The sequence below is a fragment of the Berghia stephanieae genome, chromosome 1 (genome assembly GCF_034508935.2).
Source record: "Berghia stephanieae isolate SIO BIC M18660-M18661 chromosome 1, UCSD_Bste_1.3, whole genome shotgun sequence".
Taxonomy (NCBI): Eukaryota; Metazoa; Mollusca; class Gastropoda; order Nudibranchia; family Aeolidiidae; genus Berghia; species Berghia stephanieae.
Window position 1 is genome coordinate 27,246,935 of NC_088360.1, and position 14,214 is coordinate 27,261,148.

General features: G+C 36.9%; 1 protein-coding gene across 2 annotated transcripts in view; it reads left to right on the plus strand.

The window, feature by feature from the left end:
• The first annotated feature begins 1,980 nt into the window (after positions 1-1,980).
• LOC144971151 (5'-AMP-activated protein kinase subunit beta-2-like) overlaps positions 1,981-14,214 on the plus strand; it is a 20,027-nt gene continuing 7,793 nt past the window's right edge. The window contains exons 1-5 of one of the 2 annotated variants that reach the window (XM_078911628.1): positions 1,981-2,503; positions 4,740-4,897; positions 5,873-5,966; positions 12,297-12,408; positions 13,993-14,117. In XM_078911628.1, coding sequence (XP_078767754.1) covers positions 2,372-2,503; positions 4,740-4,897; positions 5,873-5,966; positions 12,297-12,408; positions 13,993-14,117 — 621 coding nt within the window. In that variant the 5' untranslated portion in view covers positions 1,981-2,371. The remainder of the gene's footprint in view (positions 2,504-4,739; positions 4,898-5,872; positions 5,967-12,296; positions 12,409-13,992; positions 14,118-14,214) is intronic. The other variant, XM_078911635.1, reaches the window with a different exon arrangement.

Genomic DNA, 14,214 nt, shown 5'->3' on the forward strand with positions numbered 1-14,214 from the left:
TCACTTTGAGCACATTTTGCAATGTGACCAATGACCTTGAGCACATGGAAAGTTAATATAGATCATGCCCATTGTCTATCCTTTTCAAAGCGTACACATTAGAATCAGGGGCGGTTGCTGGCTGTTTATTTAAGGCGGCATGGACCAAAAACATTATCTCACTGTACTCAGGCGTAAAATGAGTAGGTACCTGACCAGAAGCAGTGTTGATTATGTTGGAGGAAAATGTTATCTCGCCCAACAGGCATCATGTCTCGTCTTCATGTTGCTTTTGGCTTAGGAGCCCTTTTTAAGTGTCTTGAGCTCACTTAGCGGAAATTGCTCTATATAAATGTTCTAGTGGGTTTATTTTTTTAGAATGTGTGTATATTGTGTGTAAAAATAAAATGGGGGGGGGGGGGGGGTCATGTGTGGTTTGAATTTTGAAGAGATATATATAAGTGGCATTTACGACGGGCATATTTTATTTAAAAGAGGGCCCTTTGTCGATTTTCCTCTACAGAAAAAATTGTATAACATCCGATCATTGAAGTCTATGGATCCTTTCATTGTTGTTTCGGTATGGATTGCGATACACGTCTGTTCATTGAGATTTGTGAATATCATTTTTGTTAAAAGAACAACATGACAACAGCAATTAGACTGCCATATAAATTTCTTCCTTCGAATATCAACTGTGGTAACAGTCATTAATAGAAGGAATAGAAAATCCAAACTCAATGCATTTCTTATCTACTCCAAAGACAATAACATAACTAATAACTACAAATTGAACTGCTGTGTGTGTCGGGATAATGGACTGGGAATCTTATTTATAGCATCATGGGGCTCTACTCGGTGAATGATTTGTGTAATATTCTTATTGATGATTAACATCCATTTGAGGAAAACGAATAGCATAAGATCTATATTTATTGTCATTTTCTTCATCCGTATGGTTTGATTACAACAATCCTGTTCTTTCAATGATAAAATTGATATGGTTTTGATTTCTCCCAAGTCAGGCCTCAAGGTGTGCAAAATTAAATTTGCCGGCGTGACCTAGTTATTTTAGCAGTCAAGAGTATTAGTTGTTTCTGGTGGGAAGTGGATAGCCGTGGTTTTAAACAGAAGAAAACAGTCTTTCATATAAAATGCTTGGGCGGCCTGTTGACTTTTTGGCTCATGGTAGCCCCCATACCCCACCCTCAGCTCATTGTCGCACGTCATCTCGCCTCGCGTGGGGCCACAAGAAAAAGAGAGTCGTCCGTGATGACGCACAACCTTCGTACAGTAGTTACAGGTACCGATCATGGCAAGTAAGACAGGAGAGAGTGTGAACGAAAATCAGCATAGGCAAAAATTGAGACAGAAAGCAGTATCTGCTAAATTTGAAAATTATAGGGCGGCACAAAACAACTTTGCTCAATAGACCGACCGCCAGTGATTAGAATTCCTAGAAACAAACGTTTCATTTGACCTTTGATTTTTCGAAAGTGATGAAATAATAATAATAATAATAATAATAATAATAATAATAATAATAATAATAATAATAATAATAATAATAATAATGATGATGATGATGATGATAGTAATAATAATCATAATACTAATAATAATATTGATGATAATAATATGAAGTAGGTGAGCAGGTAGTGAATTGAGCATGATACCTACGTGTAGATTGCTCAATAATATTTGTTTATGATAGGTACACTGCATGCAAAAGTCTGAGGCCCATTTTAAAAATGTTTTGTTTCATATTGCGAAGAAAACAAAATACAAGGTCATGCCTTGTGAGTGCAAGCGGTTACATTATGTTTATTTTGTTATACTGCACATGCGATGAGGGAAAAGCACGTGCTCTAATGTTGATTTACGAATATTGACGACTTGGTGTCCGTGAGAAAACCCCTCGTTGATATGCCGGAGTCTCTTATTTCAGGTTTAATTATTGGCTCTTATTTTTCTGTCGGAATCAGACGATCTTTTGTATCCCACAATCCTACGGAAATTCTCCACATGATCCTCCATTTTTGTTTACTACTTCGTGGTCTGCAAGATATTCAGATATTTTCGAAGTTGGAAAACATTGTTTTGTTTGTATTTGTGAGATGTACTTAAGAATAGGAACAACAGTGTTGTTTTGATTTTTTTTTTCGCAACCAATGAAAAACGTTTCAAATGCGTAACATGCTTATTTGTGTCTCTTTATTGCATTGTGAAGGAGTCCTTGAAAGCTTTGTTTACACTTCGACTTCAGCCTGTTTACAATCAATCAGCGACCTGTCATAGAGGCGTATTTGAGACCCAAGGTTATTCGGCTGATTGTTTATGACAATATTTCCTTAACGGGTGTGGAACAGGGTATAACTTATTTATCCAAGGCATGGGGAACACAAATTCGTCTAAGAACCGACACGTTTCTGGGGATGACGGGGCTCCATCGGTAACTGCGTCCAGATTTGATTCAGGGTTCAGGTTCAGTGCTGAAGCTGATCGATTTGAACCACCACCAAGGGTACGTCCGTTGTGACCTGTCCATTTTTTTTTTTCTTTGCTTCTCACCGACTCATAGAGTCAGAGTCACTGCATTTTTTACATGTCTTTTTTTAATTTGTATTTTTCGTAGCTATTTTTACAATTTACTGTAGCAGTAATAGTAGATAGTAGTATCTCGTAGGCACCGAACGGTCGGTACTCAGTCTCAGACCCAGAGCCAGATCTATTTTTACAGTTCCAGTTCCTCCTACCATTGCCATTTATCATGATTCTGGACTGGATTGTAGCAGATGCTGATTCAAGTGAGATCCAAAAGGCCTCTCCAAAATTCCATCATCAAAAAAAGATCTATCAATGAATGCAGGTCTTAGATCAGGAAGTTGACATTTCTGAGGCAAGGCAGTACTTCAAGTGTGGAGTGTGGAGGCTTGGGCCAAGGTGCTTGATTTAATTTAAGACAAAAGAGAAAATCCATGAATATGTACTGCATCAAATGGAACTGTGAATATAGATCTGAGTACTGTCTTTACGGGACTGTAAAAATAGCCAAATGTGCCATTGATAAAACACTCTACTTCTACTTCAACACCAAAAAATCAAATGAACAAGATTCGAATCCACACTGACTCAGACTCAGAGTCTGAGAGCAGGGGAAGGAGGGAAAGGTTCTAGTTCTGTTGAGATAATCCAGCTGTTCCTGGTTAGATTACCTTATGTTACCGGAGTTCAGTCTCCCTACATAGAGGTTGAAATGTCATTGAATGCCATGCTTCATGCTCAAGGGCCATTGCTGAGCAGTCGATTATCTTTATCCAAGACTCCCTTGGTTTGTCATTTTGCCAATTACTTTACCCTCTAGCACTGATTTTTGGATGGTATTGCTTCTCCGAATGTGTCCATAATAGGTCAGTTTTCTCCTTTTAACTTCAGCCAACAGTTTTCTTGACCTTTGGCCTGCATCAATAAGAACCAGGGCTTTTTGGACTCTAGTCTGAATAGTCTCCCGGGCTATTCAGACTCAACTCCAAAGCTCATGTGCATATTCACCAAGTGTACCAGATGTGGTAAAGCGGACAGGCAATTCGACAATGGCCTTCTTTGGTTTCTATGATCTGGCCAAAAGTTTTGACATAAATTAAGAATAGTATTGTTGATCACAAAAGTGAACAAGTTGCATAATCTGAAATTTTACATAACAAAGGTACACACAAGGACATAGTAATCTGAGCCCATAGCAATATACTAGTTTTGTTTTGTTTTTTGTGTTTTTTATTTTATTTGATCTACGTTTCTAATTTATATTTGTTATTGACAATTTCATTAAATTGATGCAAATGAAAATAACAATAATGAATAATGGTGTATAGTAACTTAATGGGAACTATCAACAGGTCATCTAAAACTGCCTAAATTGACAAGAAAGACAAATCATGGATCAATTGGAAGTCTGGTTAGAAGTTAAAATCCTTGAACAGTAACACATGCCTGTCAAATTAAAAATAGTCCAAAGGAAGTGCTTTTCTAACATATCATACTTTAAACGATGTCCAAATAAAATCAGGTCAAGACAATACTATATTCTGATAGTGTTGAACAAGCAACAGTTCTTCTGCTGTATGAAGTAGAGGTAGTATCAGCTGAGTTAGTCTGATGTCTGCAAAACTTTTATTTCTTCTGAACTCTTCTTCCATCAGTTCCACCCTCTGCCCAATGCCTGCACTGTTTCCTCCTCTCCCCCCTGCTGACAGTGACAGTTGCTTATGATTGCGCACACACATTTGAGTTTTGATTTTGAATAATCACGGGGAGATTTTTCAAACTCTAGGCGCCCAATTGCAGCTTTGCATGTTTATTTCTGGTTTCATTTTGAGTATAATTCTTCAAGTACCAATTCTGTGCCAGACATCGGTGATCATGGTACGCCATTCATCTCTCTGATCAGATAACCTCAGGAAACTAATATTACTACTCTTCTCTTTCTTTGTCACCCAGCTGTTCAAACTATTCAAATATGTTTTTCTTGGCCTACCTTTACTCTTTTTACCTTCTATCTTTCCTGTGAGAGCAAGATGTTCAATACATTTATGTCGATTTAGGTGCCCTTAAAATTTCATGTGTCTTTTTATTATTGTACGAATTAATAACCTTTTAGTTTCAGCTTGCTCTAATACTTCTTCATTAGTTTTCTTCTCTGTCCATGAGATTCTTAACATAATAATTGCTGTTTTATAATTATAAATCTTTGATTTTGACAGAGAGGAAGAGCTAGTACACTGACACCTGGACAGGAACCCAGTGAATTAGCAAGCAGTAAACTTTTACCCACAGTATTCAAATGGGAAGGTGGTGGCAAGGATGTCTTCATCTCTGGCTCCTTCAACGGCTGGAAGACCAAAATTCCATTGGTCAAGAGGTGAGAAATAGGTCTTGGTAATGACTAAGGTTAAGATGAGAGACTATGTCGTAATTAAAATTTCAATATTTTTGTACTTGAGACGACAATTCAGTATGTGAATATAAAAGTTCATATTAAGAATGAAAAAAATTATTGAGACTTTTAAGTCGGAGTTTAGCCATGAGTGACCGTAGAAAACGAAAAGGCGACTGCAGACATCTAAGGGTAGGCTTATATCATCAAAGGATGTCTACATGATTGACATGGTCATATAGGGAACTCATTATCTACTCCCCCAAAAAGAATCTGAACACGAGAGGGTTAACATGCAAAGAGACTGATCAATAGCGGGTGCAGTCAAGATTTTTTTTTGATTCCCCTGTCCATCCAGCAGTGAATTGGTAGCTGAGTCTGTTAGATTTGGCGGAAAGTACTTTGCGATAGACTAGCATCCTGTCCAAAGGATATCAAGCAATTGCTATTGTCCGTTTGACGCGATAGAAAAATTCCAACTTCATGGGCCGATTGGCTCTAAAGGGCTACTTTCTTCTTACTCATGAAATGGGGGATTGCGCTGGATTAATAAATAACATTTTTACTTCCAAATTCTACATTTTGGATTCTTGAGGTTGGCATCTCTGCTGTTAATAGTGATGTTTGTACCCAGGTCCTCAAGAAATGAAGCGAGTAGGAAAGTGCCAGAAGACAACAGAGAAATAAAAACTTTGCGGCGGCAATGGGGGCTTGAACCCGCTACCTTACTGGTACGACAGGGGAGATTGTGCCTCTACCGTATGAGCTATCCACGACCCCTTAAAAAGTCGCTTCAAACCAGGTCTTCACCAGGTCCTCGGGAGTGTGAATTGTGTAACGTCTTCTCCACTAGTCTAGCTTACTTTTCCCTGTTTTATTTTTTCTTCCCACATAGTTATTCGTGGTTTTTATTTTATTTTATTTGTTAGATATTATAATTTTATTTTTTTTCATCCTTAGCCAGGGAGACTTTTACACCATTCTTGACCTACCAGAGGGAGAGCATCAATATAAATTCCATGTTGACGGTCAATGGCTCCATGCCCCAACTGAGGTCAGTCTTATATTCATGCTGTTATCTTATTTTCCACACTTTTGTTATAAACTAACACTAAACACGGACAAAGGAAAGAAAATATGCTTCATTTTGCATATATTTTGAAAATAAGTGAAAGATTTGAGAACAGACATAAAATAAAAATCTGAAAAGATGGCACAGTAGACTGGAGATTAAATAGAAGACATATGGCAAAGATAGAGCAGTTAAAACGTTTCTTCAATTACTTTTTCCCTACACAACTGTGATTGAGTTCATTTTGTTTTTAAAAAAAATTGTATTTAATTTTTTCTTTTTCAATACAGTTCACAGATCCGGGGAACTAAGTACTATGATGATAATAAAACTTAATTAGTCTTAAGGCTTAATTTTTTTGGGAGGTCTGGATTTTGTAAAGCACACTTGTGCACAAGAAAATGGGACTAGATTCAATCCCAGATTTATTTTTTTTAACACACTCCTCTTTCCACTAAGCGATGATTGGGTTGCTAGGTCTGTAAGATCTCATAGATAGAGAGTATTTAGCCATAGAACAGTGTCCTTTCCAAAGTTTAACAAGAAATTGCTGTTGTCCATCGAATGTACTTAAACTGGAGCTCCAAGAGCCTTTTCTTGTGCGGCTATGTGGTCTTGTGGTATGACACTCGCTTTCGGATCAAGACGCATAACGGGAAAACCTACTTTTTCAGGAAACGCAAAAAACTGTTTTACGTAATAACATTGTAACTATTGGCTTGAATCTAAAAGAATTAATAGATAATTAAAGATAATTTTTTTGTTATTTTATTCATGGAACTTGAAAACCATAATATTTGTATCAACCGTGTAATTCACCAAAAGACCGTTTGCCAAATCCATGATTGAAAATTGATTGACACATGTCTTTGACAGATAGACGCAAAAATATTTTGCGTCATCACACTTTCGGATGTGTATCCAGTGTGTGACAAATGGACGTATATTGTTTTTGCGTCTGTTTGTCATAGACATGGGCTAATTTAGCGGTAATGTGCATATTTATATATAGTGCCATGTGAGGACGCATATCGCCCAATGTTAAGCTATAATAAGCAAAAACAACATAATCACAGGTCCCTAGAATAATCGGAAGAAACCAATCAAAAACATATAGGATATCAAGCTGAACATGCTTTATTATTTCAGAACATTCGCGTCAGTATCAGTCATGTAAATTTTCATATTTTCATTTCATTGATTTGATTAGCATTATTTGTATAACTAGTACTAACTCTCTTTCTCTCCCTCTTTCGTTATTGTTCACTAACATGGAGTTTGCTTTTGTAGTCATTGCTAATATTATCACATATATATTATATTCCATCTCTTCTCTTTAGATAATGAATTTAATCATTACTTAGGTGTAAACGTTGCGTGCTCGTACACATTGTTTGGAAGAGCAACGTTTCCAACTAGTCAGTGAATGATGAAGGGCCATTTGCAAAGATTTTTACTCGTGGAGCTGGTTGGTAGGTCTATCCAGTACTTTCGTCTATTGTGGTGGGGGGGGGGGGGTGTCAAACCCACAAGTTGTTTCACGATCTCATCCTTCTTGTACATCCTACACCCCTGAGTTTTGTACGAAACTTTGGCGTACAAACATATCCGCGTTTCAAAGCTATTTTGAAGAAGAGAGTCTTTGGTGACACTCGCCTGAATTCAGAACAAACAATCTTAGCTAGGTAGGGACGATTGTCAGCTTTGCTCAACAGATAACTACTGACTCCAGAATCCCAGTTGGCAAAGTCATTAAACCTCAACAGCATTGTCTGGCAGCCTGCTTCTACGACACATTGTTCAAAGTCATTGAAATCAAAGATTTAGCCGTCTTTCTGTCTCAGAACTCTTTGGATTCCGGCATGGGTGGAGTCAGCTGCCATAAAAGTATGACCAGGCTCGAAATAGTTGATTGTGATGGTGCTTGCTTTTATAGTAGTCTGATCATTTACAAGATGAAGTAACATAGAATAAAGGGTACAATTTATATTTTGGGCGCTACAGTTATCCAGTCAGAGCGTAACAGATTCGGCATCACGCTTAAATATTAGGAAATGGTAAGAAGCTGATGCAAGGTCTTCATCTTTTCGTCCTAAAATTGATTCATTCCATATCACGACAATGTCCTTTTCACTTTTTTTTGCAGCAGCCCACTGGTGCAAATGTCTCATTGAATAAGACCAGTCTGCTTGTGAAAATGATTCTGTTAAACTGATTCATTCTCGGCAGCAAAATTACATTTTGCATATCAGCGGCAAACACTGGATGGGCTGTGTTGGCGTTTTCGCTCTTATCTGCATCCCGTTGATACCTCTTTCTAGCATTTCTGTATCGTGTCCGATGGATGATTTTTTTCGGCACACGGTTCACACCTTTCTTCATAGTTGCATAGTTGTTTGTGCAACAAGAAGGACTTACATTTTTCACATTCTTCTTGACCGAGTACAGCTCGTGAGATGTTAAGTTCTTTAAATGAAGAATAATAGAGTTTCTTTGATATGGCTTTTCCAGTGACTGCGCAAAATTTTTCGTGCATATCATTGATGATCAGACCAGATGGTAAATATCTCCTGAAAGGCGCGTGCCCATGTCTATAATGAGAAATGCTTGCTTTATATTTCTCCATGTGTTCATGGATAATGGTGTGGTCAATCTTGTGCCAGGGACTATGACGTACACGATTGTCAACAAGGGGTACTTCTATGACATTGTTTTCGTTAACACCGACATCCTTGAAAGCGTTCCTTATCAGTTTGCCATTATTAGCTTTGAATCCGAGAGTAGTAAGGAAGAACTTTTTGCACAAGGGATGGAAGACTCCATCTTCCTGTTTCATTGTATATTTGCATGTACATGACTAGGCAATTTTCTCCTTGGAAAGAATGCCTTAGCCCTGATCTCTGCATTCTGTTTTACTTACCCAAGTCCGTACAAATTTGCGCTGATCCTTCCAATCCTCTCCCAAGAACATCTGTTAAGCTCCCGTCGCTGGTACTCCAAGAATCTGTCACGGCATTTTTTGGAGCAGGTCGGCGCACAATCTTCCAAGACCGAATGCTTTTCTCTCATTCGCAAAAGCTTGTGTATTTTCTAGTCTGCTTTTTGTATGGCGTCTTGTGCTTTCTCTTTTTTGACTGAGTAAACACTGTCTCTATTTCTAGATCTGGTGTAGTTATTGTTTCACTCTGCAATCGTGGTCTCTATAATCGATGACACACCTGGAACATGCTCTCCTTCAGATATTTCTCCTAAACCGGTAAAGGATGCCGGCGTGGCAGTTTCGGACAAATACTCTTCCTCTTCAGCAAATGGAACTCTAGGTGCAGTGGTTTTGGCGAAATATTTAGAAACAAGTTCCAAATACATTTCAAATTCTGAGTCATTATCTAAACTTTGGTTCTCAATAGTAAATTCAACACAAAATCCATATCGTTTGCATCTGCTTCTTTAATCTCAACAGCCAGTTTACGTGTTTCTACTGCAGATTTTCGTTTCGGTGTTGAGGTAAACCTATCTAGCTCGTCTCCTCCGTTTTTCTTGTTGTCCGTGGTTTCTTTAAATCTTTTCCTCTCTGCTTTTATGACACTCATACATCATGTAATTCCTCCTGATAGAGGTTTCACTGTTGATCTAAGCTAGCTGTTTCAATGGAATGTCAATATCTGAATCACTGGAGTCTGATTGTCATGACTTATTTAATCTGGGTTGGCTGAGGTGGAGGTACCGGTGGCTCTTTTAGGGGTTCGATCATATCTGATGAAAGAGATATAAATATAGATATTCAAAAATTGAACGTGAGTGGACTTATTGAAATAATCTTTATCATAAAGTAACGTTGTTATGATATGATATTGAGTTACAGTTGCTTGCCTTTCCCAAAAGAATATTGAAACAGGTTATTGAGGGCTAATTGGATGCATAGCTAGAGTCTTATTGTCTCAGTTGTTAAGGTTTTCACTTTGATTCAGAAGGTACAGAGTCCGACACAGTCCTAGATTGGTTTTCAGGCCTGATTGGTTTTATTATTTTTCCCACTGTCCTGATCCCAAGCAAGGGGGGTGCGCAGTTTTGTCAAATTTCAATGGAAAGGTGGGGGTGCGCACTTTAGTAGAAAGCCGGGGGGGGGGGGGGGGGGGGGGGGGGCGCGGTGTTTATTTTCACCAAAGAAGGGGGTTTGACCGAAGAATTCAACCACAGCAAATTGCAGGGACAGTATTTTGTATATTTAAGAATGAATTTTAAGTTTAATAACTGGGTAGGGTTCCTACCTCCCATAGCTGGCAGGGAGGTACTTTCTGTGTCTTCTATCCCCCTATGTCCGTTTTCCAACATGCTTTCTGTCCTTGTCTTGGAATGAGATTGCTTGGTTTTGTCCTGGACCTGGCCGGATACCCTGACTGGGAGGGAAGCAGTCAAATGTATAGTTAGTTTTTGGAGATGATATTTTTTTTCCTTGTTAATCATCTTTCATACACTGTATTTTGTTTTTATGTATTATATATGGTTTGTAAACATTTGAGTGTATTCCTCTTAGTGGAGTCTGTGCTTGTGTCTGGATGAGACTTTTAGGTGATCTCAAACTAAATACTTTGACGGTGTGCTCTTGGAATCTACATCTGTTTCCTATTTGAACCAATTCCCCTTTGTCTCACCTTTTCTTTTGTGCTTTAATTGTAATTCTAGAACTTTTTACTATCCCATTTTCTTCCTTTTTACTGGCGCTGATATGACCTTAATGTGTTGCAAGCGCCGTAAAACCATTAAAAACAAAAAACAAATAAGTTTAATAAGTTCAAAAGGAGGGAGGAGAGGTTCGCGAAATTAATGGATGGGGGGTGGGCGTCTATTTGATACACTATACTACTACTACTACTACTTCTACTACTACCACTACTACTACTACTACTACTACTACTACTACTACTACTACTACTACTACTACTACTACTACTACTACTACTCCTACTACTACTGATACTACTACTACTACTGATACTACTACTACTACTGATACTACTACTACTGATACTACTACTACTACTACTACTACTACTACTACTACTACTACTACTACTACTACTACTACTACTACTACTACTACTACTACACATACAAATGCTTTAACTGTTACTACTAATACGACTACTACTTATTCTACAACTTCTACTTTCATAGTGATATAACGATGATGATTATAATAATAACATTAATATTAATAATTGTCATCATAATGATAATCATAAATATAGTACATGTAACAACAATAAAAGTAGTGCTATTAGCATGTAAATCAACATTTGTCTAAGTTAAATATCACAACGTCAATAGCAAATAATTATTAAACATCAAGTAATTATATGATTATATACATTAATTCTTTGGTCACTTGAATAGGAAAAAAATAAAACTCACCCGAGGAAATGAAGAATTCACACCAAAACAGCAAGTTACTCATACAACTTTGATGATTGACTATTTGATGAAAATTGGAGAACAATATGTTCTTTTCACTGTCACCAGTCGTAATACAAACGGACACATATAGATATATTAATTTTTGGAGACTGTCGTGGCAGAAAGTCGCATATCCGAAAAGCGTCTTTTTGTGAAAGACAAATTATGTCATTCGGTGGACGAATAAGGGAAAAAGACGCATATTACAAAATGCGACCTTCTGTCATATCCACATTCAAAATGCGTCGATCTGTCATTCCTCGAAACGAATTTAAACCAAATTAGGTCAAGTCACATATTTTCAAAATGAAACAGCTTTTTTATTTACAACGATTGAGTTACCAAACTCAGATAGAAAAATGTGCCTTTCTCTCAAGTATGTGAATCCCAGAAAATGTCAATTTGACCTAGATACCGATATGCGTCTTTCTTACCTATCACTGCAGAGGTCCAGGGTTCGAGCCTCGCGCTCGGCGCATAGTTGTCCTTGGAGAAGGCTCTTTACTCACATTCTCTCACCGTACTCAGGTGTAAAATGAGTACTTGGCTGTTAACAGTGTTGTCTTAGTCTGAAAAATTGTAATATCGCCTAATAGGCGGCATGTCCCGTCCTACATGTTCATTGTTGCTGTTGACCCTTGTAAAGTGCTTTGAACACATTTAGTGGATATTGCGCTATATAAAGCTCAATTTTTTTTTCTTCTTCTCTGAAAGACTTCTGTTCCCAGAATATGAATAAGTATTTTTTGTGCTAATATTCTTGTAATTGTAATGGTCTGCCTTTTGATGTAATGATTCCATAGCAATGGCGAATGATGGTATATGTTACCAGTCTAAATTTTTTCCTCATCTTCACAGCCCCTCGCAAGCAGTGATATAGGAACACAAAACAACACGGTGAAAGTAGCTCGATCTGATTTCGATGCATTTGAAGCATTAGCTATTGATAGTCGAGCAACAGTAAAAAAAGGTAAATGCATTCCGATTTCTACCTCTCTCATAGTTTTGTTAATTAAAATTTTTTTTATAAATGTTATTTTGTAAAATGTAAACTTTTTTTATCATTCTGGAATATTTGTTTTGAAATGTAATGGTATAGGGTATTATCTTCTGGTGAGTTTTATTAAGAACATTTTGTCAATGAAACTGAAATATGTCCGTTATATTAATATTATTCGATTTTTGACTAATATCAGGAATGATAATGACGGAGAGTCTAAGACCGACTCTAGTAAGTTTTTCCTTGAGGTGAATGTTACTGATTTCGGTTAAAATTTGTATTTTAAAACATTTTAGAATACAAAATGGTAAAATTGAATGGAATATAACACCGTAAATTGTTTGTTGTTTGCATGCCAAATCATTGAAATTAATAGGTCAGATTTCATGATTTATCTGATGCATATTTTAATAAGAAGAAAGAAGAAAGTAGTGCTATAATAGAAATCAAGAGCCTTTTCAGACAAATAGCACAGTTAGCTTTTTGTGGGATTTTGTGTTTTTAAAATGTGTGCTTTACTCTAAACCCACAATCTTAGATGTTCTTAATATATCTCATGAATGTAATTTTTTAACATTGCAGTAAGCGACATCGATTCATTCATGAATGTAAAATTTTAAAAATTTGTAACTCAAATTGAATTGTTTTTCTTAAAATATCAAATACAGATTTTGTGTTTTTATATTTCCTGACAGTTAAATCATGTGATATCCAAAAATAAGTAAAATTCAATAACTGGAATACAGATAAACTAAAACTAACTCAACATGCAAAGATCCAACGAGAGCTTGGGTTGAGCCTTTTTTATGGTTTATTATTTATGTGTGATGGCTTCTTGAATTCATCAGGCTGGATGGGGTTCCTGACCTCCCATAGTGGGCAGGGAGGTACATACTGTGTCTTCTATCCCATTATATCTGTTTTCCAACATGCTTTCTGTCTTTGTCTTGGAATGAGATTACTTGGTTTTGTCCTAGCCCTGTTCGGAGTCCTGGCTGGGAGGGAAACTGTTAAATGCATGGTTATTGTTTTAGGAGATGATATTTTTTTCATTGTAAATCATCTCTCTGTTATGTATTATTATATTTGTTATTTTTAATGTATAATGAAATGTAAGCATTTGAGTGTATTTCTCTTTGTTGGATCTTGTGCTTGTGTCTGGGTGAGACTTATAGGTGATCTCAGACTAAGTACATTAATGGTGTGCTCTTGGAATCTACATCTGATTCCTATATGTTCCTAGTTCCCCTTTGTCTTACTTTTTCTTGGGTGCTTTATTTGTAATTCCAGAACTTTTCGCTATCCCATTTTCTTCCTTTTTACTGGTGCTGATATAACCTAAATGTGTTGCAAGCGCCGTAAAACCCTTAAAAACAAAACAAAAAACAAGCTTCTTGAATTTATCAGCTATGAAAATAGACAAATGGTCCTGTTGACTCTTTTATACACGACCCACTTATGAATTATCTTTTTATATTTTATTTCATCATGTATCGTTGCATGTCACATGACATTCAATTCCTAGTTTCTCTATTTTTTTCTCATCTGTTCTAGATATGTCCTCGAGTGAATATGGTCGAGTAATTCCACCCCGACGAACAGATGCCAAACACTCTGGCCCACCATTCCTTCCACCACAGCTTTTGCAAGTCCTACTCAATAGAGATACACCACCTCATGTAAGATTTTTTTACTTTTCAATTAGTAGGTTTATTGAATACTTTTTATCTGTACACTTGTGTTGTTTTTATTTCATTCATTTGGTATTGATATTAT